At 45.7% G+C, this 17,040-nt stretch overlaps 1 protein-coding gene across 1 annotated transcript; it reads left to right on the forward strand.

The window, feature by feature from the left end:
* The first annotated feature begins 102 nt into the window (after nucleotides 1–102).
* Nucleotides 103–14,888, forward strand: NDUFA1 (NADH:ubiquinone oxidoreductase subunit A1). The gene is made up of 3 exons (XM_040323855.1): nucleotides 103–337; nucleotides 13,350–13,439; nucleotides 14,773–14,888. Exons 1-3 carry the CDS (start codon nucleotides 239–241, stop codon nucleotides 14,791–14,793), a joined length of 210 nt encoding a protein of 69 aa, XP_040179789.1. The 5' UTR covers nucleotides 103–238; the 3' UTR covers nucleotides 14,794–14,888.
* Nucleotides 14,889–17,040: the final 2,152 nt, after the last annotated feature.

Below are 17,040 nucleotides of genomic sequence, written 5' to 3' on the forward strand. Positions count from 1 at the left end.
AGAAGATAATAATCCGCCATGATTGATATGGGAAAATACGTAGATACGTCGGCCATGCTGCAGCACAGTCCCTTTCCGCTTTTAAACGGATATCTGCGGGTTTGCCCACTTAAAAAATGGCCGCCTTGCCTGACATTGCTTAGCTGCGCTGTGCATGCTGGTCTAGGAAAGTGACCCTGAACTAAAGGCGGACTGCTGTACAGACAGGATCTTGGAGACTCCGGTGTAGTGTGCCATCATGTGGTATGAGATCCTGCCAGGCTATGCCATCATGACCGCCTGCATGATGATCCCTGGACTGTCTACCGTATTAGTTCATCGATATGCATTCGGCAAGGTGAGCTGGGGACACGGACACTGCAGGCCCTCCATAGGGGAGATTAGGGCGGGTAGGGGACCTCTCTATAATACCATATGATTGCCCACACTGGACCCACATAGCTGAAGGTTCTGCTGAACTGTATGTGTGTGTTCTTCGGTAATTTCCAGTACTGGCCCAGCATACTATGGGAAGAACACCATTCCTAGGGAGAAAGATCCTCTGATAAAGAACAATACTGGGGGCAGTACTGGCCCAGCATACTATAGGAAGAACGCCATTCCTAGGGAGAAAGATCCTCTGATAAAGAACAATACTGAGGGCAGTACTGGCCCAGCATACTATAGGAAGAACACCATTCCTAGGGAGAAAGACCCTCTGATAAAGAATGATACTGGGGGCAGTACTGGCCCAGCATACTATAGGAAGAACACCCTTCCTAGGGAGAAAGACCCTCTGATAAAGAATGATACTGGGGGCAGTACTGGCACAGCATACTATAGGAAGAACACCCTTCCTAGGGAGAAAGATCCTCTGATAAAGGGCAGTACTGGCCCAGCATACTATAGGAAGAACACCATTCCCAGGGAGAAAGATCCTCTGATAAAGAACGATACTGGGGGCAGTACTGGCCCAGCATACTATAGGAAGAACACCATTCCTAGGGAGAAAGATCCTCTGATAAAGGGCAGTACTGGGGGCAGTACTGGCCCAGCATACTATAGGAAGAACACCATTCCTAGGGAGAAAGATCCTCTGATAAAGAACGATACTGAGGGCAGTACTGGCCCAGCACACTATAGGAAGAACACTATTCCCAGGGAGAAAGATCCTCTGATAAAGAACGATACTGGGGGCAGTACTGGCCCAGCATACTATAGGAAGAACACCATTCCTAGGGAGAAAGATCCTCTGATAAAGAACGATACTGAGGGCAGTACTGGCCCAGCACACTATAGGAAGAACACTATTCCCAGGGAGAAAGATCCTCTGATAAAGAACGATACTGGGGGCAGTACTGGCCCAGCATACTATAGGAAGAACACCATTCCTAGGGAGAAAGATCCACTAATAAAGGGCAGTACTGGCCCAGCATACTATAGGAAGAACACCCTTCCTAGGGAGAAAGATCCTCTGATAAAGGGCAGTACTGGCCCAGCATACTATAGGAAGAACACCATTCCTAGGGAGAAAGATCCTCTGATAAAGGGCAGTACTGGCCCAGCATACTATAGGAAGAACGCCATTCCTAGGGAGAAAGATCCTCTGATGAAGAACGATACTGGGGGCAGTACTGGCCCAGCATACTATAGGAAGAACACCATTCCTAGGGAGAAAGATCCTCTGATAAAGAACAATACTGAGGGCAGTACTGGCCCAGCATACTATAGGAAGAACACCATTCCCAGGGAGAAAGACCCTCTGATAAAGAATGATACTGGGGGCAGTACTGGCCCAGCATACTATAGGAAGAAAACCATCTCTATATCTATCATATATTTACATTTTTTACTAGTAATAGCAGCGATCAGTGACTTATAAGGGGACATTGCATTAGACATTCAGAGACTAACTGACATTTTTGACACTTTATTGCAACCAGTGACACTAATGCAGTGATCAGTGCTAAAAATATACACTGTCACTGTAGTAATGACACTGGCTTAAACATCAGGGGTGATCAAAGGGTTAACTCAACTGTGTGCCTAACCAGTGTTTTTATGTACCGTAAAATATAAAACATGTTACACTGCACTTTTTCCACATTTTGTTATGTTGCAGCCTTATTCCAAAATGCATTAAATTCATGATTTTCCTCAAAATTCTACAAACAATACTTCATAATGACAATGTAAAAAGAAGTTTTAAAATCTTTGCAAATGTATAAAAAAAAAAAAAAAAAAAATTCCATTTACATATCACTGCCTTTGCCATGACGCTCAAAACTGAGCTCAGATGCATCCTGTTTCCACTGATCATCCTTGAGATGTTTCTACAACTTGATTGGAGTTCACCTGTGGTAAATTCAGGTGATTGGACATAATTTGGAAAGGCACACGCCTGTCTATATAAGGTCCCACAGTTAACAGTGCATGTCAGAGCACAAACCAAGTGATGAAGTCCAAGGAATTGCTTGTAGACCTCTGAGAGAGGATTGTATCGAGGCACAGATCTGGGGAAGAGTGCAGAAGTTTACCACCAGGACTCTTCCTAGAGCGGAGGAGAATAACCATCTCTGCGGAACTCTACCAATCGGGCCTGTATGGTAGAGTGAAATACAAATAAGTATTCAGCGCAGAAAAATATCTATACCGTCAGACGTAGACTCCTTCCCTACGTCTGACGTCACCCGCGGCCATCTTTCTGGTTGGAAACAACCCCTTTTTTTGCTTGTGTATCTGCACTCGATCGTGAGTGCTCTGTTTGTGAGTCATTTTAAACTATTTTATGGCTCAATTAAAGCTGGATGTTTTCAGAGAGCACTAGATTTGTTCTGTTTTGTGTTTTTAACATATGCTGTGGAGATATACAAAGGTTCGCTGATTGTGATTCCATTAACCCAGGAGTGGTTTTATTAGTTTGGTGACCTGCTGCAGGTCGAATCAATGAGGTGAGAGGCTGTATTATCTGTGGTGGAGGGAGTCTGTTAACCATTCTCGGTGTCTGGTTGCCGTGTCATCTGAGGGATAAAGTTGTGTCTTCTCCACATTATTTGATGCATGAAGTGTCATTCCTGGATGTGTTTGGACTTTATACCAATTTCAGTGGCATCCTTATTACACATGGACTTTGTTATCAATATTTTAATGCGCTGTATGGTAGAGTGGCCAGACAGAACCCTGTCCTCGGTAAAAGGCACATGACCGACTGCCTGGAGTTTGCCAAAAGACACCTGAAGAACAAAATTCTTTGGTCTGATGAAACAAAGATTGCACTCTTTGTCTTTAATGACAAGCGTCATGTCTGGAGGAATCCAGGCACCACTCATCACCTGGCCAATAGGGATGAGCTTTCGAGTCGAACTCATGTTCGACTCGAACATTGCCTGTTCGGCGACAATTAGGGGTGTTCGCGGCAAATTCTAAAAGCCGCGGAACACCCTGTTAAAGTCTATGGGAGAAATATAAAGTGCTATTTTTAAAGGCTAATATGCAAGTTATTGTCCTAAAAAGTGTTTGGGGACCCGGGTCCTGTCCCAGGGGACATGTATCAATGCAAAAAAAAGTTTTAAAAACGGCCGTTTTTTCGGGAGCAGTGAATTTAATAATGCTAAAAGTGAAACAATAAAAGTGAAATATTACTTTAACCACTTGCCGCCCGCCAATGACAGATTGACGGCGGCAAAGTGGTTGTAGAATCCTGACTGGACGTCACATGACGTCCTCAGAATTCTGAGCCGCTGCACGCCCCTCTGGGGCACGCATCGCGGCGATCGTTGTTGCAGGGTGTCAGTCTGACATCCCGCAACACCGATCTCGGTAAAGAGTCTCTCACGGAGACTCTTTACCACGTGATCAGCCTTGTCCAACCACGGCTGATCACGATGTAAACAGGAAGAACCGTTGACAGACGCGAGTAGAGGAGAGCCGATCGGCGCCCTCCTGACGGGGGGGTTCACGCTGATTGTTTATCAGCGCAGCCCCCCCTCGGATCGCCACACTGGACCACCAGGGAAGCCCACCCTGGACCAGGGAAGGGCAAGGAAAAAAAAGCATTAAAAAAAGATGCCAATCAGTGCCCACAAATGGGCACTGGCACACATGGGTAAATCTGTGCCGCCCCACAGTGTCCATCAGAGCCACCCCACGGTGCCCATCCATGCTCAGTGCCGCATACCAGCGCCGCCAATCAGTGCCACCTCATCTGTGCCGTCAGTACTACCTCATTGATGTCCATCAGTGCCATCTCATCAGTGCCGCCATATCAGTGCCCATAATTGAAAGAGAAAACTTACTTATTTACAAAAAAATTAACAGAAAAAAATAAAAACGTAATTTTTTTTCAAAATTTTCAGTCTTTTTTTTTTTTAGTTGTTGCGCAAAAAAAAATCGCAGAGGTGATCAAATACCACCAAAAGAAAGCTCTATTTGTGGGGAAAAAAGGACGCCAATTTTGTTTGGGTACAGTGTAGCATGACCGCGCAATTGCCATTCAAAGTGCGACAGTGCTGAAAGCTGAAAATTGGCTTGGGCGGGAAGGTGCGTAAGTGCCCTGTATGGAAGTGGTTACATTTCGTACCTAGGGGGGGTGTAAAGTTAGCATGTGAAATAGCGCATGTTTCCCGTACATAGAACTGTCCCTGCACAAAGTGTCATTTCTGAAAGGGGAGAAAAGTCTTTTAAAACCGGCTTTGCGGCTATAATGAATTGTCGGCTCTGGCAATTCAGAGCGAATTCATTCATAAAAAAAAAATATATATATATATATATATATATATATATATAGCGTGGGGGTACCCCCAAATTCCATTACCAGGCCCTTCAGGTCTGGAAAGGATATTAAGGGGAACCCTGCTGTCAATTAAAAAAAAAATGATGTGTGGTTCCCCCCAAATATCCATTCCAGACCCTTCAGGTCTGGTGTGGATTTTAAGGGGAACTCCACCCCAAATAAAAAAAAAATGGCGTGGAGTTCCCCCAAACATTCACACCAGACCCCTTATCCGAGCTTCCTGCTCTAACGTTGTCTGTATCCAGCGACGGATGCGGGTGATCTCCGGTCCAGCGATGAGAAGATCCATCTATCCATAGCGCAGCATCGCCGACCTCTTCTCACCGCTGGTCACAGCCCAGCGAATGAGCAGCTGAAGCTGTGACATTTCTTATATAGGGGAGGCGGGGCCACCCGTCACGTGACCCTGCACCCTCTGCTACGTCACTGGGGAAGACTGGGCTTACCCAGTGCCGTAGCAAAGGTTGCGTCAGAGGGTGCAGGGTTACGTGACGGGAACGAGTGGATTACCACCGCTGGATTTTCTTTTTCTTTTTTTTATTAATAAAGGACTTTTTTTCTTTGTGTGTGTGTGTGTGTGTGTGTGTGTGTGTGTGTGTGTGTGTGTGTGTGTGTTTTTATTTTTAACTATTTACACTTGCTTCGTGAAATGGTAGGGGTACAATGTAGCCTGAAGGGTCTGGAATGGATATTGGGGGGGAACCCCACGTCATTTAAATTTTTTTAAATTGACGGCAGGGTTCCTCTTAATATCCATTCCAGACCTGAAGGGCCTGGTAATGGAATTTGGGGGTACCCCCACGCGCGATATATATATATATATATATATATATATATATATATATATATAATTTTTTTTTATATGAATGAATTCGCTCTGAATTGTCAGAGCCGACAATTCATTAGAGCCGCAAAGCCGGTTTTAAAAGACTTTTTTTCCTTTCAGAAATTACACTTTGTGCAGGGACAGTTCTATGTACGGGAAACATGCGCTATTTCACATGCTAACTTCACACCCCCCCTAGGTACGAAAGTCATATTTCACTTTTAGCATTATTAAATTCACTGCTCCCGAAAAACGTCAGTTTTTAAAACTTTTTTTTGCATTGATACATGTCCCCTGGGACAGGACCCAGGTCCCCAAACACTTTTTAGGACAATAAATTGCATATTGGCCTTTAAAAATAGCACTTTAGATTTTAAATGTTCGAGTCCCATAGACTTTTTTTTTTTTTTCTCAAAAAGGATGTTTATTGACAAATATGACAAAAATACATGGGTACATACATCTTGTCTGTTACATAGCTTTTTTTTTTTTTTTTTTGGTTATATACATCCATGTTATACCGTTCAGGGTAATGAAATAATATAAAACATCAAAAATAAATCAACAAAAGAAAGAACTTCTGAAATGCTACGTTCTCCTCCCATCTAATCCTTGCATTATACATTAATACACTCTTTAAGAGTACTGACATGCTCTTACACTCCGTATCCCCCTCCAGTGTATTACTGGGTCCACTCCCCTGTCCCTTTCCCCCTCCTCCTTCCATAGTACACCAATGATCCAGTCTCGAGTTTTTCACCCTCGGCCTTTTACATGAGCAGCCTGTCCAGTACCAGCTCAAGAGGGGCCAATCCCGGGGAATTTAACCATGGGGCCCACAGCAACTCAAACCTACCCCCCCGTTTCCTGCGCTGGTAGATATATTTCTCAGCTCGGAGAGTGAGTCCCATCTGGGCTATCCACTCCCCCAGCCTTGGTGGCTCTGCGTCCTTCCAGTGTCTAAGGATAAGTTTACGGGCCTGGAACAGGGCTCTACCAACAGCTTTTTTTGGGTTATCTTCCAGTGGGAGGTCCTCTATTATACCCAAGACACATACTTTGGGGGTCTGCGGCATCTGAATCCCGAACACCTCGTTAAGAGTTTTGAGAACCCCCGCCCAATACATGTGCAGCTTGGGACATCGCCACAACAAATGAATAAGGTCACCATGGTCCCTTGCACATCTAGGACAGTTATCATTCTCTACCAGCCCCATCCTATACAGTCTGGCCGGAGTGAAATGAACTCGTAAGACGATGAACAGTTGGGACAGCCGTTGTGCTACATTGAGCGAGGCTCCCTGTATGGCTAGCAATGCCTCCTCCCACTGTTCCTCCTCAAAAACACCCACGTCTCTCTCCCACGAGGTCACCACCTTTTCAGGGAGACCCGGCAGAAGTGCTGCTAGTAACATTGCATATGAATCTGAAATAAAGCCCTTAAAGCTAGTTATCCCAACCATGAAGTGAAAGATCGGGGCAGGGGACAATATCCAGGGGTTACTTCCCGCCTGGGCCCTAATGGCATGCTTCAACTGTAAGTACTGGAAGTGCATCGTCTGGGGAAGACCATACCTCTCCCGGAGCTCCGCAAATGAGAGCAGTGAACCCCCAGAAAAAATATGCACCAAGTGTGTAATTCCATATCTCCTCCAGTGTTCACTACATGTCAGAGACATCAATTCCTCATAATAGCGGTTGTTCCAAATTGGGCTGTGTCCTGTGAAACCCTCTATATCCTGTAGTTGTCGTGCCTTATTCCAAATTTTCTGCATTAGGGCGTATGTAGGGAAGAGTTTATTTGACTTAGCGCATTGTAACGACTCCAGACTAGACACTAGAGTGTCCACGCCGGTCATGTGGGTAACTATATCTGCCACCGGGTCCCCCTGTCCCTTACTCATAGCTCGAGCTATGTGTTGTAATTGAGCTGCCAAGTAGTACACCCATGGATTAGGGAGAGCTAGCCCTCCCGCCTCCTTAGGTTTTTGCAATTGTTCCAATTTAATTCTGGGGGGTTTATTAAGCCAGAGGAATGCCCGGGACAGGGAGTTAATGATTCTGAAAATCTTTAGGGGAACAACCATGGGGGTGTTATGTAGGATATACAATAGTTGGGGCATAAACACCATTTTTGTGAGGTTCACTCTGCCCACCAGGGACATTTTAAATTTCGACCATATTTTAACTTTATCTCTAATCCTGTCTACTAAGGGGACTAGGTTTAACGTAATGTACTCGAGCGGCTGGGGGGTAACCCATACACCCAAATATTTAAATCTAGTTGCCACTGGGATGTTCTGCAACGTGCTATCCTGCGGGTTCGACGAGTCTAGTAGCATAATTGCGGACTTAGTCCAATTGATCAATAAACCCGAAAATGAGCCGAATGTCTGAACTACCGCCATCGCCTCCCGAAGAGAGCCCGCCGTATCTCCTAGCAATAGCATGGTGTCATCCGCGTAAAGCATTATTTTCTCGTGCGTCAGTCCGTACTTAAATCCCATAATTTGGGGGTTGGAGCGTACCAGAGCCGCCAGCGGTTCTATGGCAACCGCGAACAGCAAGGGTGACAGGGGGCACCCCTGTCGAGTCCCCCTATGTAGCGGGAAGGGAGAGGACACTCTGCCTTCTTCCCTAATTACCGCCAGGGGGGAGTCATACAGAAGCCTCACCCAAGACTGAAATACCGGCCCAAATCCAAATCTGGACAACGTCGCCCACAGGTACTGCCACTCAATGCTGTCGAAGGCTTTGTGGGCATCCAACGACAGCATTGCTCTATCCCCCACATTGTCCGCCGTAGATTGCATATTAACAAATAACCTCCTGAGGTTGATAGCCGTGGACCTCTCTGGTATAAAACCCGACTGATCCGTGTGTATAATCGTCGAGATCACTTTGTTTAGTCTTATCGCCAGTACCTTAGCTAATATTTTTATATCGTTTTGGAGAAGCGAAATTGGTCTATAGGATCCAGGATCCAATGGATCCTTTCCAGGCTTGAGTAGCAAAACTATACTGGCCTGCCTCATGGAATCCGGGAGCCGTCCTCCCTCCCTGGCCGCGTTCAGGGTGTGAAGCAGTTTCGGGAGCACAACACCCCCATACTGCTTGTACACCTCAATCGGTATGCCATCATCTCCTGGGGCCTTGGTGTTGGGAAAAGAGTTAGTGGCCTCTATCATCTCCTCAATAGTAATGGGAGTCTCAAGGGACTCCGCCTGGGACTCCGTCAAACACGGTAGCACTATCCCCTGCAGATAATCCCGAGTCTCCTCTCCAGTATGTGTTTGCTTTGATTCGTACAGATCAGCATAAAATCTAACCAGTTCCCTCATCACTGAATCAGGAGTATTTACCATGCTACCTCCCTCTGTCCTAAGCGCACCTATGGACGGGGACGTCTGTTGTGATTGTACTATTTTAGCTAATAGTTTGCCTGTCTGCTCCCCTTCCTCATAAAACGCCATCTTTGAGAAAAAGCGTTTCCTGTCAGCCTTAGATGCGTCCAACCTGGTCAGTGCGTCCTGAGCAGCTATCCATGCCTCCCGAGAGCCTTCCCCCGAATTAGCTATGTACTCTGCCTCCAACCGCTTCACCATCTGTGCTACTTGTTCCCTTTGCGCATTAGTGGTATGTTTAATCGCATTTACCTCAGAAATAAAAATACCTCTCAGAAAGGCTTTAAAAGCATCCCAAGCAGTGTCCGTTCCAGGATGCTCCACGTGTCTCTGCCAGTATGCCACTATTTCCCTCTCAATTTTTTCATGAGAGGGGAAAAGGTTGAGCCAGAAGGCATTAAGCTTCCACGGTGCTCTGGGAAGTGTTGCAAGAGGTCTAACCCTCAATGAAAGTCGGACAGGAGAATGATCCGAGACGCACCGGGGAAGGTACTGTACCTCCTCAATATACTGAATTGCCGGGGCCGAACACAGACATAAATCTATCCTGGACAGAGACATATGTGTCTTGGAGAAGCAGGAGAATTGTTTTTCTAGTGGGTTTTTCCGTCTCCAGGGGTCCACCCAGCCCACCTCCTCCATGAATTTGGCCAGAGCCGGTCTTGTCCCCCCAGAGGGTCCCACCAGGACAGGGTGTCTATCCAAAAGTGGGTCCAGGATCCCGTTAAAATCCCCTACTGCCACTAAGGGGGTCCCTGGGTTGGACAGCTGAAAGGACAAGAGGTCCCGCAATACCTGGGGACTAAACGGAGGAGGGACGTATACCGCAGCCAGTATGAGCGTTAGTTGGTATACCCTGCAGAGCAAAAACACATACCTCCCCTCCTGGTCTACCTTAGAGTTTATGCACTGAAAATCCAGGGATCTATGTATCAGCACACTCACACCCCTTGAGTAGGAGGTGTGGGTGGAGTGATAAGTCCAGCCTGCCCAAGCAAATCCCAGCCATGATATGGTATCAGGAGTCAGATGAGTCTCCTGCAACACACATATAGCCGGAAAGTGCTTCCTGAGGGAGGTAGACACCATGGTTCGCTTAAGCGGATCACCCAGTCCCCTGACATTCCATGAAATTACATCAATTCCCGACAACATTGTGCAATTGGACTGGCATCACATAACATATTGTACCTCCTCCCTCCCGGACAGCCGCCCCCACCACCAAGCCTGTCCAGTGGCATCACATTGCATTGCATTACAGTAGAGTAGTAGGCACTATACCTGGTGTTCAAAAATAGATAGGCAGAGCGATTACAAAAAAGGAGTAACAGTAAAAATGAAAAAAGAAAAAATAATGGCAATACCCGGGTTCTCAGTTTAAGAAATATCACCACACCCCATCCCAGAGTGGCAGGCCAAGTCCTTCCGCCTAGTTCGTTCCCAAAACAGTGAGTGGGGGAGTGGAGCAGCAGTCCTTCTGTGTGTGCGAGATAGGTAGCAGCATTCAAAGAATGGTAATGGAGAGAAGTCAGTAGCACCGATAAAAAAACAAAAACAAACTTAAACTGTGCAACAATCAGTTGCTGGGCAAAACTTGTGCCCTGATCATACCACTGACGCAACGGGCAGTCAGTGGTGCCGACCTTGCGCCTCTGCGGGCGCTCCACCTGTGTTCCAGGTCGCATATAGAACCAGGTAAGTCTAGGGACAATAATATTGAATAAACAGTTCGCTCAGTTCCTGAATAGCATAAAAAGAACCATGCATATATTGTTCTCCCGGACCAGAGATCATATAGAGGAAAAGGCTGAGTAACAAGCGCCAGCCTTTGGCAAGTAACCAGCCAAAAACAGAAAATATGAACCAGCTTACCAGCCAGCTCCGCCGTCCATCAAATCAGGGTGCCTCAGTCCGCATCCGCCGCCGGATCCCCGGCTTGGCGGATCAGGTGTTCATTCATATCCAGCCACGATGAGGCCTCGGCTGCCGACTCAAAGAACTGGGCTCTGCCGCCCGCGATGATTCGAAGCTTGGCCGGATACAGCATCGCATAGTTAGCACGCAGGCGTTGTAATCTTCTTTTCACTTCTCCAAATTTAGCCCTGCGCCTCTGCACATCCGCAGAGAAGTCGGGGTAGAAAGACACCCTCACTCCATTAAATTGAATGTTACGCCGTTCTCTGGCCATCCGCAGGATGATTTCCTTGTCCTTATAGTTAAGGAGTTTGGCCAGCATGGTACGTGGCGGGTTGCCAGGAGGGAGAGGCCTAGGAGGCACTCTATGCGCCCTCTCTACTGAGTAGAAGGACGTAAAGGCGTCTTTGCCAAAAACTTCCTGCAGCCATGCCTCAACAAAAGCAGTGGGGTCCCGGCCCTCCGTCTTTTCAGGGAGGCCTACTATGCGGACGTTGCTCCTCCTCAGACGGTTCTCAATGTCCTCATTGCGGTTCTCGTTAGCCGTCGCCATCCTGGCCGTGACCTGCAATTCCCTAATGAGGGGGGCCATTCTATCTTCCACCTCGCTGACCCGACTCTCCACCGCTGTGGTGCGCTCTCTGATTTTCTGAAAATCATGGCGGATCAGTCCAACCTCCTCCTTTAATCCCCCAAAGTGCTGTTGCAGAGTCTGCACCGAGGCTGTGCATTTATTCACAGCTTTCAGGATCTGTGCCAGCGTGGGCTGTTCTGCGCCCTCCTCCTCCTCTATCTCCCCTGTATTCACCTCCAGTGTATTCCTGGTTGGGGCCTGCTGCGAGGCCTGGGCCCCCTGTGACAGTGCTTGAAAAATGTCTGGCGTGGCATCCAACTCCTCGTCCGAGGGGCGGTCTGCCATGTTGTTCATTTTCTGTGCATAATACACCATATCTTTTGGGGCCTCCTTTGCTAGGGCTTTAGGTGTCTTGGGGGGGATCTTACCAGCATCCTTCTTGTCTGCACGTGTCTTCCAGGCCGCCGCGGCGCCATTTTGCAGGTCCGGGAGCTCATCTCCTTTCTGCTGTTTGCGGGTCATCATGCCGTATGTCGGGCCGATGGACAGATCGATACGTGCGGCGGGTGCTGTGGCTCAGCTGGGTGGTGTCCGGTGCCGAAAACGAGCAGTGTAACGGCCGGGAGAAGGATCACTGCAGTGTTCTATCCGGGAGCTCTGTGAGACACGTCCGCTCACATGCCGCTCTTGGCCACGCCCCCGAGTCCCATAGACTTTAATAGGGTTCTAAACTTCACACAAACATTTGGTGTGTTCACAAGTTCTGGTGCGAACCCAACAGGGGGGTGTTTTCGGCTCATCCCTACTGGCCAACACCATCCTTACAGTGAAGCATGGTGGTGGCTGTGGGGATGCTTTTCAGCGGTAGGAACTGGGAGACTAGTCAGGATCAAGGGGAAAAAATGAATGCAGCAATGTACAGAGACATCCTTTGATGAAAACCTGCTCCAGAGTGCTCTCGACCTCAGACTGGGAAGAAGGTTCATCTTCCAATGGGAGAATGACTCTAAGCACACATCCAAGATAACAAAGGAGTGGCTATAGGACAACTCTGTGTATGTCCTTGAGTGGCACAGACTTGAACCCGATTGAACATCTTTGGAGATATCTGAAAATGGCTGTGCACTGACGCTCTCCATCGGACTTGATGGGAATTTGAGAGGTCCTGCAAAGAAGAATGGGAGAAACTGGCCAAAAATAGGTGTGCTAAGCTTGTAGCATAATACTCCAAACGACTTTAGGCTGTAAGTGGTGCCAAAGTATTTAGCAAAGGCTGTGAACTCGTGTATGCGTTCACACTTGTGTGCGAGCACAGGAGACTGGTGTGTGTGGTTTTTTTTTGGTTTTTTTTTAAGAACAAAGTGTGGAAAAAAAAAAAAAGGTCATCACTTTTATTGCTTTCACAAGCAATGTAAACATCCCTTATGACCACAATAGGCAGTGACCGGTACTCTTTATGGAGAGATCTGGGGTCTATAAGGAATATGGGCAGGCTGATTGTATCCATGTTGATCGATCAATGTGGGTACAAGCAGCATGTTGGGTTTTTTTCATGCGATTATTGCCAGTGCCCATAGCCGCCAGTAACAATCGCTGTGTGTTCTCCCGGTCAGGACGGGGGAATACAAAGGCATTGCGGGAGGGGTTCCCCCATCAGCACAGTCGGGAATCAATCGACTTCCCTTTCATTTGCAAATATCCCCTTTAAACAAACGCAGTTACGTTTTTTTTTTTTTTTGACCAGTAAAAGCATAACAATATAAAGCATTATTTGTGTTTTTTTCCAAGTATGATATTTTGGGGTTTCTTTATTCAGCGGATTACATTAATATATGTATATTGGTTTGTTTTCTTGTGCAGGACAGGAGAGTTGCTCGGTATCCATACCAATGGTACCTTATGGAGAGGGACAGGCGAGTTTCTGGGGAGCAACGCTGGTTCAAATCAAAGGTGGGTAATCCTTGCTGCATGCAGCACAACCTAAAACTTTAAACTCTGTATATTTTAAGTTAAAATAAAATTCAAGGCGTGGGGGAAAAAAAAAAAATACTCGAAGGATTTGTAAAGGCATTATTATTTTTTTTTATCTTAATACATTCTATGTGCAGCAGCCTTTCCAGCCCCCTCTAATACTTACCTGAGCCCCATCTCTGTCCAGCAATGTCCATGAGTCACAACAGCAGTGGCTGTCAATCAAAGTCAGCCACTCAGGAAAGAGGGGACAGGGCCAAACAGCAGCTCCGCGTCTAAATGGGCACACAGAGCTGCAGCTCTTCTTGGGTGCCCCCATAGCAAGCTGCTTGTAGGGGCACAAGAAGCTCCCGGATCTGATGGCTAGCGAGGATCGTCTTCCTCCCTGATGGCAATAAAAAAAAAAAAAACATGGCTGCGTCACTCATTTACTCTAATCCTAATCATCTGCTCTAATCCTGTCCACCAAACGGATGATGATCCTAATTTCCAGGTGACCTGTTTCCATCCGATCTCCCCTCAGAGGTGAGCAGGACTACTGTATTTGTGTCCGCTCTGCATAGTGGAGCAGACACGGACCTGTCATTCACCTGTCATTCACCTGTCATTCAGTGGAGTGTTCCCCCGCGGAGTAAGTGGATTCCGCCTAATGGAGGCGCCTATGTGAAAGGGGCCTTTCTGTGTTCAAATGCCACAGCAAACACTTTATCGCTTCATATAAAAATAGGGTTGATTTACTAAAACTGGAAGCACTGTCCAATCGGTGTACTGTGCTGAGGACATCAAGTGTGTGGTAGAGTGACAGGAGCAAGCAGGGGGGAGTGGAGTGGTTGAGTTTATGAGATGAAGGGGGGGAAAGATCGGCCTAAAATATTGGCCGCAAAAATCGGCATCATAATTCGGCCGCCTGATTTTCTAAATATCGGCATCCAGGCCAGAGAAAAACTCATATTGGTCGACCTCCTAGTAATATCTTTCACAATAAATTTAAAAAAATAAGCTAACTTTACTGTATGGTGTTGTTGTGTTGTGTTTTTTTTTCAAAAAAAAATGCGCTTGTGAGACCGCTGCGCAAATACGGTGTGAAATAAAGTATTACAACGACCACCATTTTATTCTCTAGGGTATCTTACACGTTTGTTTTTATGTAATGGGGGTTCAAAGTAATCTTCTAGCAAAAAAAAAGATTTTAACTTGTAAACACAGAGTCTGAAAATTAGGCCCGGTGGTTAAACTGTGAAAAACAAATTGAGGGAACTAAAGACGATCGGCATCCGGTGTTAATGCTTGTCTTTGTCTTTTTTTCTTTTAGGGTTTGGAAAATATTGACTAGATGTGAACCACTGACAGATCTTCTATCTCACTGGCAACTGTTAAATATAAATGTTATTGACCAACATTGACCAACATTAAACTTATGTACAGAGATGTATTGTGTCCTTTTTTCTTGTACCTGCCATTCTGAGGTTACTAGTTATGTATTATTTACCTAAGGTTCATAAGAAACCAATTTGCCCCCTTGGACATCCTATTATTGATTCTGTGATGTCCCAGGTGGGCAAATATATTGATACCTACCTTCAGCCACTAGTTAAGAAAATGTCCTCCTATATTAAGGATACCAGAGCAGTTATCAATCTTATTTACCGCTTAAGGACCGCCACACAATCATTTTACATTGACAGAAGAGCATGCGCAAAACCACAGAGGTGATCGAATACCACAAAAGAAAGCTCTATTTGTGGGGAATAAGGACGTCAATTTTGTTTGGGAGCCACATCGCACGACCGCGTAATTGTCAGTTAAAGCGACGCAATGCCGAATCGCAAAAAGTGGCCTGGTCTTTGGCCAGCCAAATGGTTCGGGACTTAAGTGGTTAAGGACAGCCCTTTTCTGGAAGGATGGTGGTTGGTAACGTTATATTTACCCATGATCTGGTTGTAGCTGCAGTGTCACTTTTTTTGGACAGACTCTGAACTGATTTCTGTTCAGAAGGAGTTTATTTGAGAACTTCTTAAATTTGCAGCATCCCATAATTGTTCTTGGTTTGGGGGTGAGTTTTTCCTCCAAAATAGGGGTGTTGCAATGGGGGCTAAACGTGCCCCAAGTGTGGCTAATTTATGGCCAAAAGGGAGGAAGATTTCATCTATGCACAACAGGAGACCAATTTGGCCCTGTGGACAAGGTATATAGATGACATCCTCCTCCTATGGAAAGGAGATTCCTCCTCACTTGTGGAATTCTTAAACACTCTTAACCAGAACAGCCATTAAACTCCACTATGAGATGAGTCAGAAATAAATACATTTTTTAGATATTAAGATGGAGGAGGGTCGTTTGACGACCACTATTTTTCATTTTTTTTTCAAATCAACTTTTTGTAATGTATACATATTGAGGGATAGTTGCCACCACAAGATGTGTCTAGAAGGAGTTCCCAAGGGACAATACCTCCATATCAAATGTAGCTGTACCTCCCTTGAGGATTTTGAACGTCGGGTGGGAATTTTGACTCAAAGATTCCTAGAAAAGCACTACGACCCTGTTTCTTTAGAGCATGGGTCTTCAAACTATGGCCCTCCAGGTGTTCAGGAACTACAATTCCCATCATGCCTAGTTATGTCTGTGAATGTCAGAGTTTTACAATGCCTGTACAGTGTAGTTCCGTAACAGCTGGAGGGTGGTAGTTTGAGGATCCTTTAAAGGCTTTAGAGGCTACTTTAAATCAAGTTGGAAACATTGATAGAGATTCATTGCTTATAGATAGGACAAATTAACCTAGGGGTGAAAGTATATATGCAACCAATTACTACTTTCTCTACTCACCATTTAACTATCAAAATGCATATTGTATTAACATTGGCATATTCTTTGAAAGAACCAAGTCTTGAGCCCGGTTTTACCATCTAAACCCCAAGTTGTTTACAGAGGGGCCCCGTCCTTAAAGCACAACATGGCACACAACATTTTGGATCCCCCTTCAAGATCTCATCCCCTCTTTCATAGTCTCACTGGGTACTTTAGATGTGAACAGGTTTGTGGTCTTAATCGATGTAAAAATAGGAAAATTATAGAATTCTCATCTAAAGTCACCTCTAAGAAGTATATGGTTAAATCCCTAATTACTTGTAGAACTACCCATGTGATCTACTTGCTTCAGTGCCTGTGTTGATTGCCGTATGTGGGCCACACCATCTGGGCATCACATCACATTGGAGGGGTAGCCTCAAAGTATGAGAATTGTCTACAATTGCAACTAAAGGGATTTTTCTTCTTAAAAGTTACATCCCATATGGATTAAATGTAGATTGGGATGTAAATAGTTTTTTTGGATAATTCATAAATGAAGTGAGTTATGTTTTTTTTATTTTTGCTCATTTAATAGGTTTTATTATATATTTGTGTGTGTGTGTGTGTATACAGTGGGGGTCGAAAGTTTGGGCACCCCAGGTAAAAATTTGTATTAATGTGCATAACGAAGCCAAGGAAAGATGGAAAAATCTCCAAAAGGCATCAAATTACAGATTAGACATTCTTATAATATGTCAAAAAAAGTTAGATTTTATTTCCATCATTTACA

Source organism: Rana temporaria, chromosome 9 (assembly GCF_905171775.1).
Source record: "Rana temporaria chromosome 9, aRanTem1.1, whole genome shotgun sequence".
Taxonomy (NCBI): Eukaryota; Metazoa; Chordata; class Amphibia; order Anura; family Ranidae; genus Rana; species Rana temporaria.